This window comes from Protopterus annectens, chromosome 6.part1, assembly GCF_019279795.1.
Source record: "Protopterus annectens isolate FY-2018-M chromosome 6.part1, PAN1.0, whole genome shotgun sequence".
NCBI lineage: Eukaryota > Metazoa > Chordata > Ceratodontiformes > Protopteridae > Protopterus > Protopterus annectens.
This window is the reverse complement of record NC_056738.1, coordinates 118362788-118380284: the sequence shown is the minus strand read 5'-3', so window position 1 is coordinate 118380284 and position 17497 is coordinate 118362788. Positions and strand designations below refer to the sequence as shown.

The window sequence follows — 17497 nt, the reverse complement described above, 5'->3', positions numbered from 1 at the left end:
ATACCTCTGCTTCTTGTTCCTAATTGCATCCTGAATAGTTTTTACTTGAACAGCCACAACTGAAAGAACCTCCACAGAGATTCGATTGAACTCATCAAAACATCCCCACACTCCGGTCTGTGCAAGGCCTTTATAAATGTTACCAATTGACTGAAAAATATAAAACAAAAATAAGAACTGATATAATAACATTTAAAAGCATATTTTGGGAATGTAATATGTCAGATGAATAGAATTATCATAAACTGCAGTAGTAACACCCTTACAGTTAGAAATAGTTTGCAAGAGATTTCAGGAAATATCTTTAAGATAAAGGCTACTGTCAAATTATATTATAAGTGTGACACCCATGCACTGGCCCAGTAATCAAGGAGCCTCAACCCTCATCACTAACACCAGTGAGAGGCATCCACATTGGGAGGATAACAAGTACACACACAGTAAAGTACAATTTCCCTTAAGAGCACACAGAGATCACAGTCAGTCTGGGGCTGGTTTCTCCCTTTCTCTCCGGATCCCAAATAAGACTCCCCACTGGCACAGCTATAGGGTGAAGTCCTTAGCCAGGGTTCCAAGCCAAGTCCTCCCAGCACTCCCTCTGTCCAACCAATGCTTCATGTCCCTGCCTAAGTAGCTGATACACACACACAAACACACACACACACACACACACACACACACACACACACACACACACACACACACACACACACACACACACAAACACACAGACACACATGCACACACTTTGAGATATGATTTATATACAAACACACAGACACTCCTGGGGAAGGCTGGCACAGGTTCTCCAGCTATGCCCCCTTCTGCCCAGACTATACGGTAGTTAGCACTGCCACCAGAACCCCTACTTATCAGCTACTATAAGGCCCTTCACAAAGGGTGACCAATTCCACTGTGTAATATTACTGTTATCCATATAGTAAGTGTGATGAACAGCAAAGCTATTCTAGAGTGGCTTAGTACAGTTTCGCCATATACATGCAAGTACTCTTAAGAGCTTAAATTATCACTACACAAAACAGCCACAGTTGAAAGGTTTAAAAATATTTAATAATAAATAATAAAAAACACAAGACAATACTCATCAATTCAACACAGTGATAATAAAGAGTTCAGAAATCACAGGAAAATAATTTTAAAACAATAGTATAGAACAGTCTGACATAAATATAGAAAACAGCTAAACTAATCCGGCTATATTTCTTTCTATCTCTAAGAGAAATCACTGCTCTAAATATCTTACAGAGCAAAGCAAAGTGCTGGTGAGAGGATGTGTTCAGGTTTAGAGATGAATACAAAATGCTATCCTTACTTTCAGAGATACCCTTAAATTGATAATACACATTACTGCTGAGTCATTTCAGATTACATCATTCTTGTTACTTTTCCTTAAGTTTCCCAGGCTCACAGAACTAAAAAAAATTAACATTTCTCTTTTGATCTGCACCTGCCAGGAAGCCACAGAAATAAAAGACACTTTACATGTGAAACCTAGTAATTATCTATGTCTTAAAACAATAGGAAGACTTTCTAGCTGTGGACATCCTGTAGCCAAGCTTGAAATCAAACACAGTTGTAAAATCCTTTGCTTATCAGCTTTCTTCCAGCAGGATGCACTGTGGTTACATTTTTGAACCTCCGAACATACACAGTTTTCTTACAATTGTCAAACAAGCCCATGGAGCATATTAATATTTACAAGGACATAGAATTATTTACAAAATTCTATCTAGCTAGGCTAACAGCCTTCACAATAAGAAAGACCCATAGGTGTCAAAGTGGAACAACAGTTAGCATTATTGCCTAATAGCACTTGTCTCTTTCTTTCAGTTCTTAAGTAGAGTGCTGTCTATACAGAGTCTGTGTGTCTGTCCTGTGTGGGGTTTCATCCAATTTTGTCCCAAGGGCAACCTCCAAAATTCCCATAGTTGTGATAGTGTGTGTGTGTGTGTGTGTGTGTGTGTGTGTGTGTGTGTGTGTGTGTGTGTGTGTGTGTGTGTGTGTGTGTGTCTGTGTGTATAAATATATATGTGTGTGTGTGTGTGTGTGTGTGTGTGTGTGTGTGTGTGTGTGTGTGTGTGTGTGTGTGTGTGTGTGTGTGTGTGTGTGTGTGAGTGTGCGTGTGTGTTATAATGAGCTGGCACCCCTTTCAAGATTAATTTTTCTGTCTTTCAACTATGGAATGCAAGGGTAGGCTTCAGCTCCATTACTAAAGTATGAAACCATTAACGAAAACAATTTGGAGCGAATGATTAAACTGGTGAGATACAAAATGGGCTATTACTCTAGCATATGCCACAGATAAGAAACATTCACTGTTCATATGGAATAAATCTTTCAGTTTTGCAACTGGTTTCTTAATCCTCCAGATTGGGTAGGCAAGCATTAACACAAGGCATGGTGCAGGTTATGTCCTAAACAGTTCTTCTCTTCTGAAGCCACAGCTTACAAAATACCAAGGAACCAAAATACCAAACACAAATGTCCAAAATACAAAAATGGCAAAATCTCAGAATGTGTTATTTCGTAAGCTTTAAGTGCTCCTTCACTCCTGTTTAGTAGTCAAGCCCTTCACACCCTCTGAACTTACATATCCCACCTCCATGGTTACACAAACATGAAGAAGGAAGAAATCAGCCAGAACAAAGCAATCAACTCTAGTGGTGTTTCTAAATATGCAGACTGGCAGTACTTTCCCAAAGAAAATACAGAGAGGTGTTTTGCTCTTCTGCATTTTGTGATTCAGACTCTTGACATCTGAGGAACTTGATCTTGGTCCCCTGTAAATATACTAATAATAACACACCCTGTTGAGTTGTAAGACATAACCTACATCTCAGAGTATATATTTAAGCTTCTATGATGTCTTAGTCCCTCAAAAAGTACATAAATAAAAATGAATACAAGCTTTAAGCAGAAGAAAAATATTTACTAAAGGAAGGAAAAAAACTACCCATCAGATTATACTCTTGCTGTCATAATAAGTCAAACACACACACACACACACACACACACACACACACACACACACACACACACACACACACAGACAAAAAGAGACGCACAATTTTCTATACAAAGGTGAGGTAGTAGCAACATTTTACCCATGAAGAATTATGCAAACATCATATTCAGCTATTATGATATGACATACTCAGTTGTCATGTTAAACAGTCATCAATAAACAAAGCATTCCACGTACATTCAGGTCCATTTCATATTATCACATTTTCAGCTACTTCAGTGTCTCCCAGTAGTAATAGGTCATGTGACTAAGTCAGAGTATCAAGCAGTGATTCAGTATTTTATTTAACTTATCAGTCAAATAGTGTCCATTGAGCTTAAATCACATATGTTCAGTCCACAAATGTCAGTGTAAAGTTGAGGCTACAGCAACATTTTTGAAATGCAGAACTGTGCAAACCATCACAGTCATTTCCAGTTATATGATGCAGTAATCATAACACATACCCTCTTAGGGCAAGACATTTGGACAAAACCTAAAATAATGGGTTGACAAAGGTCTAAAAATAGGGACAGATTTTAAATGTTACTTATTACTAGAATAACAGGATTGGTAGTAACAATCATTTTCTGAAGGATGTGAAGTTTAAAACTGAAATGTATGTCATTATTTAGTAACTTCAGTCCTCAATGACTTGACAAAAAAAAACACAAATTCTGTGAGGAACAGACTAAAAGTATGAGGCAAAAATCTGAACAGTTGAGAGGTATGTACAGTATGTTATCCTGTATTAGCACAGTAAATGTCCCGGATGCATTCAGATCTATATTTAATAGTGCATTTGCAGCTCTTTTTTATCTTCCAGCATTACTTGCATGAGTTTGGGGAGAAAGTATGTAACAAATCATTTATTTTTGATGACTGTGTGGATCCACTGACATAATCTATTGTATTTATTTAGGGGAAGTCTGAGCTGGTATTTATACTAACTTGATTAAATTTAGTCAGGACAAAAGGAGAAACTTCCCTACTCTGTTTTTTTGATCATTAACATACATCTGACTGCTATGGCTGTGGTGGTGCAGGGGTTAGCATTGTCGCCTCACAGCAAGAGGTTCTCCTGTTCAATTCTCGGGTGGAGTGCCTTTTGTGTGGAGTCTGCATATCCTCTCCATGGTCGAGTGACGTTAAAGACATGCAGGTAGGTGCATGCGTGAATGGGTGTGCCTTCCTTGAAGATTGGGCATCGGGCTGGCACCTTGACACAGTAGAAATCCACTGCCAATCATTAGCGCTGTGGTGACCCCTAACCGAGAAAGCCGAAAGACATTACTAACATCCATCTGACTGCCACTAACCTGCGGCAGATGTGACCTCTGTTTAATTTCTTATCTGAAGAGCAGCATATTGTCAGTGTAACACTGTCCTTATTTTGCATTATATTGTCACTATTTGAATATCAATCCAAGTGCCTGATGCGAGAATAGAACCTACAGCCTTCTGAAGTTGCTGGCAACCGAAGGAAAATTCAGTGGCCTTAAAAACTGGGAAGGTATCTGAATGCTGTGGTAACACCTGTCTGCTGTTTTTGTCAAAACTGTGGGTACATGGTAGGAACAATTGCATTACGTTAGGAGAGGAAAGTTCTAAATCATCTAAGAGTCAGTTAGGCAGCAAAGCACTGTGTAGTATGAAAAATATTATGCTATGTGTTGCTGCTAATTTCACTTCTATAAAAATGTGCTAGTTATGCCATTTATAAGCAAACAGAGAAATTATCTTTTTAGCTGATTAAAATAAAGATACATTTTAGAAGCCACTAATGTCCTGCCAGTCTAGTTTAATTATATGTAGGAAAGTACAGTTGTGTAAGTAAACTCACAACAACAGAATATGTCTGAATGATCACTTCTGTAGTAGAAGCTATATGTGTTATATACTGCATGGGATATATCAGCCGGTCAACTTAGAAAGAAGCGTCAGGGCACCTTCCATGCACCCAAAATGTTAGACAGCTCAAGCTGAGCTGACTAAATTTATAGGTTTGGGCACTAGCCCTTCACAGCTTTTATTCCAACTGAGAAAGGGAGGCTAAGCCCTGAGAAGCCATCGTTAGTTAAAGAAAAATGCATGTCCATACCCTAGCGTAAAAAATTCACCAGAAAATAAAGGGGTGGAGGGAGGGAGTGGCTACTGCAGCAGTGCTCATTCAGACATCTACTGTTATGGTAAGTTTAATTGCATTGTACTACGGTCTTAGCATTATTCTCTGCTATAGTAGCCTAAGCTATATGGGTAGATTATCATAGCTTAGAACAACTGGGAGGTGGAAGAGGAAGGCTACAGGAGTCCCTGGAGAATGATCCTAACAAATCTTGCCCTAGACTTGAAAAGGGAGCCTAGTTTATAGTGCTTTGTAAAAGTATGCACAGAAGACAAATTTGCTGCTTCAGAATCCTGAGGTATTCTCTCACAGTGACCCAAGTCTGAGTAAAAAAAATCTGAAGTAGATCTAAATATAGATCTACTTTTTCATGTGGTAGAAAATATCTTTGTACTGAGGTGTCTAGCAGGAATCCTAGAAACAGAAACCTGTGTACTACTGTCAAAAAGGCTTTTGAATGCTCTCTTGGAATCCTAGTCTGTATAGATCTTTTGTCTAAGTGAGAGATTCCTGACACCTTGAAAAAAAATTCTTCAAAAACAAGCAAGTCATCTAAATATGGAGAAATGTGGATATCCTGTAGCCTGCAATGTGCTGTGACAGAAGCTATACACTTTGTGAGCACTTATGTAGCACTGGATAGCCCAAGGGGCAAGGCAGACAACTGAATGCGATCTAGACACACAAAACCTTAAGAAATGCCTGCAATGTGGCTGAACAGGAATAGAATGATATGCATTTTTTAAATCTAATGTTACTAAAAAAACTAAAGAGGAAGAAGGTTGTGAAGTGACAGTATTTTTAATGCGAGCACTATAACAATCTGATTCAGGAAAGAAAAGTTCGGAATTGGTCTCCAAGAACTTTCTTTCTTTGGCACAAACATTCTCAATTAAAATCGTTTTCTCAACTGGGAAGAAAGAACTACTTATATTACACCCTCACACAGCATGTGATATAGGACAAGAAAGAATAATAGGTGTTGGTCTGGTGGATGAGAAGAGATCAACTGGAAAGGAGGAATTTTCTCTCACTGCCATCTGTACTCTAGCTGGATCAGCTTCAAAACCCATTTGTCTGAAACAGTCTAGTGTCAAAGGCAGGAAATTGAGATTCAGACTTTCTGGAAATGATAAAGGACTGTCGGGGGGGGGGCAAGGCCACCAAAAATAGTCACTGAGCCTTATTTCACTGTGTTTTGTTCGAGGGGGGGGTCCAGCATTCTTTTTTTAACCCACCTGCCATTACTTTTTAAATATCCATTTACCAGCATTCTGCTGAGACTGTTTTGGTTCTTGTCAAAACTGGATAAGGGAGCAGAAGATCCCATGGCATTTATTTATTTATTTATTTATTTATTTTTATTTTTTTTTTTTGACCGGAATGATGTCGACAGTTCACAGACAGAGCCTGTTTTCAGCGAGGAGGGAGAAAATGCTACATTGTGTCGCATATATATAAAGCAGAAGGCCTGAGAAGTCTGCGGGATTCCCTGAATCAGTTTACCTCTCTCATCGCATTCTTTGAAAACCTATGCAGACAGTCCAAAAACTAAATCTCTATCCAAAGGAGAATTCATATTTCATTTTTAACAACTTCTGGGGGGGTTCTGAGAACACAGACATGCCAACCTCCTCAAAATATTACCTTTGGCAACAGCACTAGAAGCAGTATCTACAGAGTCATAATCATGCATCATATAATGAGTAGAGTAGTAACCTGAGAAAAAGAAGAACCTGAGTTACATAAAAGTAGATTTTTCCTCACAAGTAGAAACTGTAGATAAAATATTCCTTATACTTTCACAGTCTTTCAGTATAAACTTTAATGTTTTAGCCTGACAATTCAGAACTCTAAATATCAAAGCTGCAGAAGCATATACTTTTCCCCAAACATATAAATAGCTTTACCATCCTTGTCTGAGGGAGAAGGATTAGAATTAACAAAATGCTTAGCAGCATTTGGATTAACTAAAGCTATAGTTGCTGAGTCAAGTCTTGAATTAGTGTATAAAAAATTGAAAGACTGAAGAACTTTGTACATTCTACATGCATCCATAGGTAGCTGGTTGACTGTCAGGCAAATCACAGGTTGTGACAAACACATCCTCCAAGATTAACAGCATTAGATGGATGGATGAAGGGTCTGGGAATTCAGTTGCAGCAATTCATGCACATTCTGGAAATACTTTCATAGAAAGTGAATCCCTCTCAGGGAGTTTCAGATACCATAGTCTCCTCAGACTCTGAATCAGATACCTGTGAAGAAAAACCTGCATCTGTCATGTCACATTGCTTGCAGATTCCAAATCTTGAACTTATTCAGGGAAAGAGGAAACCCTTTTCCTTTTATCAGAAACTACCTTACAAGAATGGTCAACTGTCTGCACAAGACTCTGAGCAAAGCCCAGAAAAATTACACATGTTCAGAGAAACTGACGATGGAGAAGTTAAATGTTTAGTTTTGAGTCTCTTTTTGTCAGGATAGTTGGGGCAAACAGTCCTGGTATTGCCAGCAATAGCTTCCTCAGGGATGCGCACAACATTCTGGCTAAACAAGAGCCTACTACAGACTATGGCTTCAATGTGTACCTCAACGTGTACCTTGTTTTTTCATCTGCACTACAGAATTTTTTATTTTTTTTTGTTATCACAGCAGAGTGCTGGTTTATTGTTTATGTGAAATACATTTTTCCATTGACCTAGCATGTGATATGTTCCATGTTATATTTTTGGATAGTTTTATATGTATTTTTACTGGAATATTTAATTTGGTTTTTCAACCCTGAGTTTGAAAATACACAGATTATTGTTTCAACATGTATCTTATTTTTTCCAATTGCACAAGGGAATACAAGTTTTTTTTATCATAACAGAGTACTAGTTTATTTTTTTATGTGAAATACATTTTTCTACACATCTGGGGCAATACCATCCTATGTGATATTTTTGGATAGGTGTTCATATGTGCTTTCAGTGGAATATTTAATTTTTTCAAAATTGGGTTAAAAAAATAAGCAGCATATTTCTTCAACATTTATCTTGTTTTTCCAACTGCACAAGGGAATACAAGTTTGTTTTTTACCACACATACACACAAATACACACAGACATGTATGTCCATATATAGAAAAAAGAAGTTATGTATTTACCATAACATTCCATCTGTGTTGTCTATCTTTATTATTCCTCAAGCAAATGGGTTCAGATCTGATCTGTCGGCTCTGACTCTTCCGTTGCTAAAGATTGCAGCCACCAAATCTCTTGAGTTTCTCCCTTACCCACAGTGCACCTACCAAATTACCTCAGATCTTGTTTGCTGCTACATTAGAGAGAGAAAATTGAAGAGCGTAATGGAAAAGCCATATCCAGAGTCATATATAAAAATAAGTATGTAGAGACCCTGTAAACACTCGTTCCTCCAGAAGCCTTAAAACAGGGATTGGTGGGAGGAGAACTGAGGAAGAATGAAGATAGACAACACAAACGGAATGTTATGGTAAGTACATAACTTCTTTATCTGACATTGTCAGTCTTCATTCTATCCTCAACAAGTGGGACAGCATCCCTAGCTACCTGTGTCCATGGTGGACTCAAGGAAGGATATTCCTGAGAACCACAGAACCGAATAATGCCCCACCTCTGGAGACCAGAGTGACAAAGGTATGGGGAGTAGCACAAGTTGCTGCTGCACATATATCATCCATGGACATTCTTGATTGAAAAACTGTGGAAGTAGCCATGGATCTAGTGGAGTGTGCTTCCAAGGGATGTGTAAGAGTAATGTCCAATTTAGTATAGCCAGAAGAAATGGAATTTGTCAACCATTTTGACAAAGGTAACTTTGGAAACTGGTTTTCCTAAGGTTGGTTCAGAGAATGAAATAAACAATTGATCAGCTTTCCTGATTTTTTCTGTCGTAAGCAAATAGAATCACAATTGTCTTTGAACAACCAGTAAACGTAGGATATATTCTCCTTTGTTGGCAAACTTAGGAAAAAACACTGGTAGATTGATGGCCCTATTGATATTGGATTCTGACACCACCTTTTGGTAGAAATGATGGATTAGTAAGAAGGGTCACTCTATCTTTGTGGAAAACCAAGTATGGAGGCTTAGAAGATAATGCCTGAATCTTGGAAACTCTTCTTGCAGAAGTAATGGCAACCAAGAAAATTGTCTTCCATGTAAGATATTTAAAGTCGCATGTAGCTGCTAGTTCAAAAGGAGGTTGTGTGAAAGACTGTAGCATTAGATTTAAATCTCATGGAGGAGTGGGGTCTTTAAAGGGAGGCCTTAGAAGAAGGGTCCCTTTTAAGAAGGCCTTGCTCAACTTGTAAGAAGCTATGGATGCATCATTAAAACCTGTATGGTAATTTTAAAGTGTTGCTAGGTGTACTTTAATGGTTGAAAACTAGCATTGTTTTGAAATAGGTGTGCTAGGAAATGTAAAGTGTGATTAATGGGAGCTAAACGGGGTCAAGATTGTGTTGCTGTGCCCAAAGGGTAAATCTTTTCCATTTGTTGGAATATGTTTTTCTTGTGGAGGGTTTATAGGAAGATAAAATTATATGTCAGACAGGTGATGAGAGGATAGATTGTCTGAGTACTATGGGAATTGGAGAAGCCAGGCAGTCAGGTTTGGTATATCTAGGTGTGACATACCCATTGGGTGAGACAGGAGATCCCGAGTCAGATCTAGGCTCCACGGTTGTTAAACCAAGTGAGGTCAGAGGAAGGGGAAACCAAATTTGTCAAGGCCAATAGGGCACAGTGAGCATTATTGTGTACCAAGTATGAAGACAACAACAAAAACAAACTACAAATACAACACAATAATAATAATAGTAAGCAATAAGGAAAGAAAGGACAAGGAAAGTCCAACAATGGTATAGAGAGAATTACGGTGGAGTCATAAGAGAAAAAGGAGTATGAAGAAGAGGCATATGCGGGGGGAAAAAAACAGGAAAAAGGCACAAAAAAGGTTATGCAGTAATAAATAACAATAAATGAAACTTTTTGAAGAAATAACAAGGGGATTTTTACAAATCCAAAAAGCTCAAGACGGATGGTAGACCACGTCCGATAGCTAGAAGCGGCAAATGCGATCCGAGGTAATTTGGTAGGTGTATTGTGGGTAAGGGAGAAGCTCGAGAATTTTGGTGGCTGTGAGCTTTAGCAAAGGCCGAGTCAGATCCGACGGATCAGATCCAAACCCACTTGTTGAGGATCGAATGAAGATTGACAACATCAAATGTTAAAATATTGAATGGCAAGTAAGGAAACACAACTGGTCAATCAGCAGCTGATCAAAAAACATAAAACAAAAGTAAAACTTTTTTTTGCCACGAGGGGACAGCTGCACCCACTGCACCCCATTTTAATTTTATATATATATATATATATATATATATATATATATATATATATATATATATATATATATATCTACCAACCCTAAGAGTGCACTACTGTGAGGAAAGGGCAAATTCCCCAATCCCCACTATGCCACGATCTTGCACAGAAAAAAGACAGTATGTGTGATAAAGCTGATCTTTTATGAGCTGTACTGCTTTTTTTTTCTGGTCGCCAAAATGAACTGTTGACTATATGTCAGCAAAACTTGTATATTTATTCAAATTCTAGGGAGGTACAAACCTGGGGAACAGGGAGTAAGTTAGAAAAATTCATCTTCTTCTCGAACTCTTAACATGCATTTGATCAGTGACCTAGCCAGTATACTCATTCTAAAATGTCAAAGTAACCCAGTAATCTTTCAATTATAGCATTTCGAGTGTCAGTTAACTGCAGGTTAGCAAACTGTAGGTTTCCTGAAAAGATGTAAATGATAAACAATAATAAATTCAATCTCCTGCACATCAGTCACCCTTTTTAATACATAGAAAGGCAAACATTTTATATTCCTAGCATGATGCCCTCAAATGTCTACATTCCTACAATGTATGCACTAATTTGTTTTATCCATGTACACCCTTTGATGTAATCTTTGATAAAGGGGGGATGGCTGTCCTTGGTTTTCTGAGAAATCAAAGCTTTAACAAAGAATGATTTCAAATGGACTTGAAACAGTGGGACAATTTCAAGGGAAGATTTGAAATCAATGTCTGAGAAATTAAAAATTTGTCAAGCAAATAAAGCACTAGAAAATAAAATTCATTAGAAAGCAAGCAAGGGTTACATCCAAGGCAGAAAAGAAAATTAAAACTTACAGTCTCCCTGTTTTCTGTTTATTAGGGCTAAGTCAAGGTAAGCTGAAAAGACATTTTCTGGGACCAGGAACAGCACATAAATGCTGATGATCAGTTTTTGTTCCAGAATAAATTTTAACTAACTATAAATACATGATGTCTACATATAACAATAAATTTTACTGGGGCACTTATTCAGGCAGCATTCATATATGCATGTGTAAAGGATGCAAGGTGTGACTCTACTCAAAAACATTTTACGTTTAATTTTTCAAAATGTTGCCATCATCTTATTTGCTATTTCCATCATTTTCAGCTTATAGTGTCTTATGATATTTAATATCTCTCAGCAACAGAGTGGGTTAAAATCCAAGCTAAACATTTTCAAAACAAATCAAGTATAAGAAATTCTAATATGCAAACCAAAGCAGCCTTAAAAATGAGAGGAAACTATCAACATATGCCCCAGATTAGTGAATACTATTGAAGATGCAAGATTCAGACATCTTAAACATTGCTTGAAGGATGTCTATACAACAGGAAAAAACTGTATAGCAGATAAGTATCAAGAAAAGATTTAGAGAGCAAGAAGGATGTGATCATTTTCTACATCTTATATCTCTCATTTTCCTTAGTCATTTGCAGGAATTGTTAAAGAAGAGATAACAAAGAAGTACTAAAGCAGGCTTTCTGGAAAATTCAACTGCAGAAATAGCACAGAACTACTGAGAGATTATTAATGTACACATGCATATGCATATACATACATATTTATGAATGTATATATATATGTGTATATTATATGTATATTTATAGATATGTGTTCCAGTGTGGAATACATTGCCATAGGCCTTGTATACACACATACAAGTAATTATGATACTACAAAGTGGTGGGATCATATATAAATTATACATTCTAAGAAGCTTTTAAAAGAGATCAGTAAATGAGAGTCCATTCCCTTTTAAGAAAGGGAAGCCCTACTATTTGCCACCAGATAGCTGACTTGCAAAAGTAATGTTGTTTGTGCTTTGCATCCTTGGGAGTATTGCTGTTTTGCCTCACAAGGTTTTAGATGTATGGGGTATGAATAATTGAATGTCAGTTAAACAATCTGCAGCTGTTCATACTTGCCCTAATAAAGCTATTCCTGAAAAAAATATATATAAATTATAATTTAGGTCACATGTATGAGTACATTGGCCAAGAGCAGCTTTCAAGTAGTCCAGATCCAAACTATCTAGAGTTTGAAAGTAAATCAGCCTACACAGAGCTGGATATCTCACTAAATGAACATTACAAGAACAAGACTGGAAATGAAATGTTAAATTCTCAAAGGCTTAGGTTCAGTTTTGGTTCTGAATCCATGGAAAATTTTAGGTGGTACACCAGCCTTGTCAGACAAGGACAAAGGGACACAGCAAGGTTTCTTCTGGAGATGGAACAAGTTCCACTCTACTAAAAACAGTGCAAAATTGCCTCTAATATTGGTCGTACATCTTGAACATCTCGTCTTTGACAATGCTCACCACCTCAGTGCACAAGTGTCCATGATAACATCAGAGGGGTATGGATCAGAAGAAGGCTTTCACGAGTCAGGTCAGGTCTAGAGTGTGTGACCACCATCAGAGATGAGTTTTGCAAGTTCTTATATCAAGAATCATGGACATGAAACTAAAGACTGATGTATTCTACAGTTGCAAAACACTGAGGCAAAAAGGGGCTGTAATGCATTGTGATTAAACAGACTGGTGAACAAGCATTTGTAGAAGGAGCGACTATCTTTTCTATAGGTAAGGGGACCTTGCATATCACTGTGTCCAGACTGCAGCATAGAGTGGGGTTGGGGGGTATGGAACGGGATTGTGTATCCCCCATAAATTAGTGTTTTAATCTACCTATCCTATATGATATCCCGCCATATATACACGTGGAAAGATAAATAGTCACAAGTTCTTCCAACATGGAACAGGCAAGGCAAGGCCTCAAGAGTTACTCTGCTGTTCCATGAAGGAGGACCATGACTTCCCTGCTGCTGATGGTTACCTCTACCTCTGGCTGGGTGATTGTTCTGAAAGTAGCCAAGAAATCTCTGGTTCTTCTCATTTTTGTGCAGCTGGCAAAACATGAACCAGTGAAAATATGGACTTTGTTATGTCTTTGAGAAGGGATGTTACAAAATCTGAAACTTGATACCAACAGCAGTTAAGGTTTAGCTCTCCTTTTCTATATTTCTTCGGTGATCATATATACTTGGTCCTCAAAAGGGGAGGCTCCATGAAAGAATGAGTTTAAAAGGGTTGTCTTGGTATTTTTGACAAAATCAGTTAAGCAGAGACAAGCATGAACTGTACCATGATCAGCAGCTCTGGCTAAACTCTCATGTGGAAATTTGAGACAGAATACACAGTTGCCAAGAGTAACTGCAGATTTTGCTTCAGCTGTTTATCTGTTCACTCAACTGGTGCATCTCATCTGACAGCCCTCTCCAAAACCTTATCTTGTGGGATATACAGCTTATGTCTCTCAATGAAAACTTGGAAGATGTGTAAATCCTGCTTCTGTACTAATCCATACTCCTGGACTACATATCACGGGGATGTACAGCTGGTTTCTGGTGAGTAGAAGCCTTTTTAAGGGCCTTCATCACCACAATTAAGTCAGCTTTTGGAGTTTATTATTAACAGACTTACTAAAGACTCTCTTATTGAAATGGGGTCCATGAAATTTGGGTTGTCCCAAACAGGTCACTGGGTTAGTGGTAAAATCTTCCTAAATTTAAGCTCACCTGAGGAGAAAGGTAATCTTTGCCCCCTTTGTCATCAACATCTTGTGTGGATGATTCTACAGGTGAGGAAATGTGATGGGTCTGAGGAGAATGCAGAGACATGCTGGTGACCAGAAACTGCTGAGACACTTTAGGACCCCCATGTCCTAAAGTTTGAGAAGAGAAACTGCTGTTTGGCTTAAGGCTAATATCAATGACAATACAGGTGCCAAGGAAGCACATGCAGTGGGGCTACACTGATAGCACTAGTTCTGATCTTAATGTATTGCCTGGCAATAAAGGCCTTAGCATCAACCTCAGAATGGCTCACCTGTCCCATGTTTTCACTGGTACAGAAGGTAGCAGCATGAAGCTTGATGCTGATGGTATGACCCACAACACTGAAGACAACAAGACCATTAATGTCAGTAACATTGACAACAAAGATAGCATCAACAATGATGGCAGTTTCAACATCAAAACTGTTAATGCTGAAGGCTGCGTCTGAGCAATTGAGGCTAAAGTTGACACTTACACGTATCCTGACACCAGCATTAGCAATGGATGTTCAAGGCCAGCCTTTTCAAGAACAGTGCTGGTAAGAAGGGGTCAGTGACGAAAGCCAAGATGACCTGGCTGAGAAAGGAATGGCAGAAAAATGCCTTTATACATCCTGAAAATAGTAAGGAATGAGGGAGCAGGCTTTGTTTGATGAGCTTTTGTAAAAGCACCTACAAGTTTCTGATAATCTATCTCAAGTAAAATAGAATGAGATCTAGATGAAGCTGGCCTTCGGGGTTATGATTTATGACATTCTTGTTTTGTACATAAAAATTAAGCTTGGAGAATAGACTACTTTTTCTGTTGGAGATTTTAAGAAATATCTCCTAATGCTACAGCAGGCACAACAGACACAAACTTAGACCTTTTAGCCTGATGACCATTGCAGCTTTTCATGTTGCATAAAATCATTTGTGTGAGTGTATGTGCATATTTTAGCCTGGGGATAAACACTGGCAGATCTAGTATTATCGTAGGTGCTGTTTAATATTTGCTTTAAAAGTTTGTAGTTGTTTAGGTTGCTGGGGAGTAGGGGTACAGTTGTAAACTTTGAAGACACATGCTACAGAACTGGATTAAAATAGGTGTCATTAGCTAATTACACATAGACATAATATAAGGAATTATGATTGTCTCACAAATCATAGCCGGGTTTTTATGTGTACAAGACATGGATGCCAAGAAGGTCACCTCAAGAGCGAAGCTTGACAGGTGAATCTTGGTATCCTTGTCGAGAACACATGGTAGCAGGTCATAAATGGAGAGCTGATCATAATTTTTTGCAGTGTATGTAGCTTTATCTGCTTCATGTACTATCACTTACAGAAAATAAAGTTAAGTAGTTTTAGGAGCACAAAGTATTTTACCGGCTTTAAGAGTAAGTAAAGCATGTTTTGAGCACTTGCAAATAGGCAGGAACATACCTCTCAAATTCTTTGGTTAAGAATTCTGGACAAATTCAAATATAATTGGAGGATAACGAATCAAATTCAGGAACATTTTTAAATATGTCTGTAATTCATTTAAAAAGCTAATAGAATAGCAGATTTTACATCAGCATGCCTTGTTTGAACAATAAGAAGTATGGATCCTCAGTGATATACCAGAAAATCAAAACATTTACAACAGACAAGGCAAAAATATGAGGAAAAATCAGGGACAGTCTGCATAATCAGGGACAGTTGAGAAGTACAGCAGGCAGAAATAAAATGCTGCTCTGGCAGAAGGCAGAACAGTTTTTAAAAATGTTAAAAGCTGTCAGACACTTTGCTTTGTCACACTTTCAAATTATAAGTGTAACAGAATGAAGTTTTAACAGCTTCTAAAACACGTTCTTTGCCAGCCAGCACTGTCTGCTGTTAGACAGTTAAACTTGTTTAGTGCTTCCCCGAGCATGAGACCCAGATATAACAGCACTTAGGATGTCCTTAAAAAGATTTCGTTAAGCACCCCTAAGCACTGTTAAGGTTGGGTCTTGTGCTAGGGAAGCACTTAACTTTATATTTTTTCTGATGTTGAAAAGTAACTGTGGTGCTCCATGTATTGAAAATCAATAATGCTAGAATAGGTTAATATGATATGTATGTGTAAAAGCAGGTAGGTAATGCATGTAAATACCTTGCTGTTTGTTAGCCAACATTCTTGAAACTAGTACATTTAAATACTTGCTCTAGATATGTTATATTTGAAAATAAAATGAGCTTCCAACAAAGCAAAATTTATTTTAAATTAAAATAAAATATATTCATATGGAAGGAATGAAGAAATACATTGGAAAATAAAAGTATCTGATTTTGTTGCATTTGTCTTAGAAAGTTCTCAACTTCAAAGTAATTTAGAAATAAAGTTTTACACATCAACAAAATGGCTATTCTAAATTATTTATATATATTGTATATATCTTTGCCCTTGTGGTCTAGATCATAGCTGAAATGGGCTTGAGGACCAGTCCACTCACTAGGTGAACAAGTAAATTAATTATTTAATTCAATTTTATTTAAGTTAAGATATGAGTGCAAATTAGATAAAGACTTTTACTTATTTAATCAGTATATGATTACAGTAACAGAGTTCACATTAGTAAAAAAATATATACTAAAACTTATTATACTAAGATATGTGTATACTCTTTGAAGGTTTGCTTTAGAACAAGTTGCTGATGTTAAACTACTTTGTGTTTGCTCCACAGCATTTGGTATATAAACTGCCAAACAGCATTTTCAACCCATCAGTCAATGTTTTCAGCTTCTGCTCATTAAAAGAAAGTTTACATTTTTATTTTCCCTACACTTATGCCACTCAGTGTAAATGATGAGCCTTAACCTCAGTATTATCAATGTACAGAATGCGCAGGGCAAGTCAATAGACTTTAATGGATGCACCTTTATACATATGCAGAGATATGTTCATTAAAGTCTACAAATACAGACCCAAGCTATCCCTAAAGTGATGTCACTGAGGGATAGGCTAAAGTTATTTGGGTCATGCTTTAATAAAAGGTTTATGAAGTTTTTTATTGAAACACTGTATAAAACTCTAAGGACTAACAAGGGGAAAACTTCATCGTAGCATTTAACATATCAGCTGCTATGATGCACAAATGGTCAACAGAAGCAAAAGTACAAGATTACTTTTCCATAAGATTTATTTCAATAACTTGTGTTTTTATTCATTTCTGAATAATGTATAGCATAGTGAACATAAGAACTATTTTTCAATAAGGCTTTTTCGTCTATGTCTTTTTAACCATGTATCAGTATTGCTGAGAATTATGTCTACATATCCTTAAATCAGAAGTAAAGGTACATAAGA

The 17497-nt window shown here is 37.4% G+C and overlaps 1 protein-coding gene across 1 annotated transcript in view; it reads right to left on the bottom strand.

Moving 5' to 3' along the window:
• The window catches only part of LOC122805262 (dynein axonemal heavy chain 11-like), a 4596980-nt gene that overhangs the window by 3011361 nt on the left and 1568122 nt on the right, over positions 1–17497 (bottom strand). The window contains exon 31 of the mRNA XM_044075350.1: positions 5–150. Coding sequence (XP_043931285.1) covers positions 5–150 — 146 coding nt within the window. The remainder of the gene's footprint in view (positions 1–4; positions 151–17497) is intronic.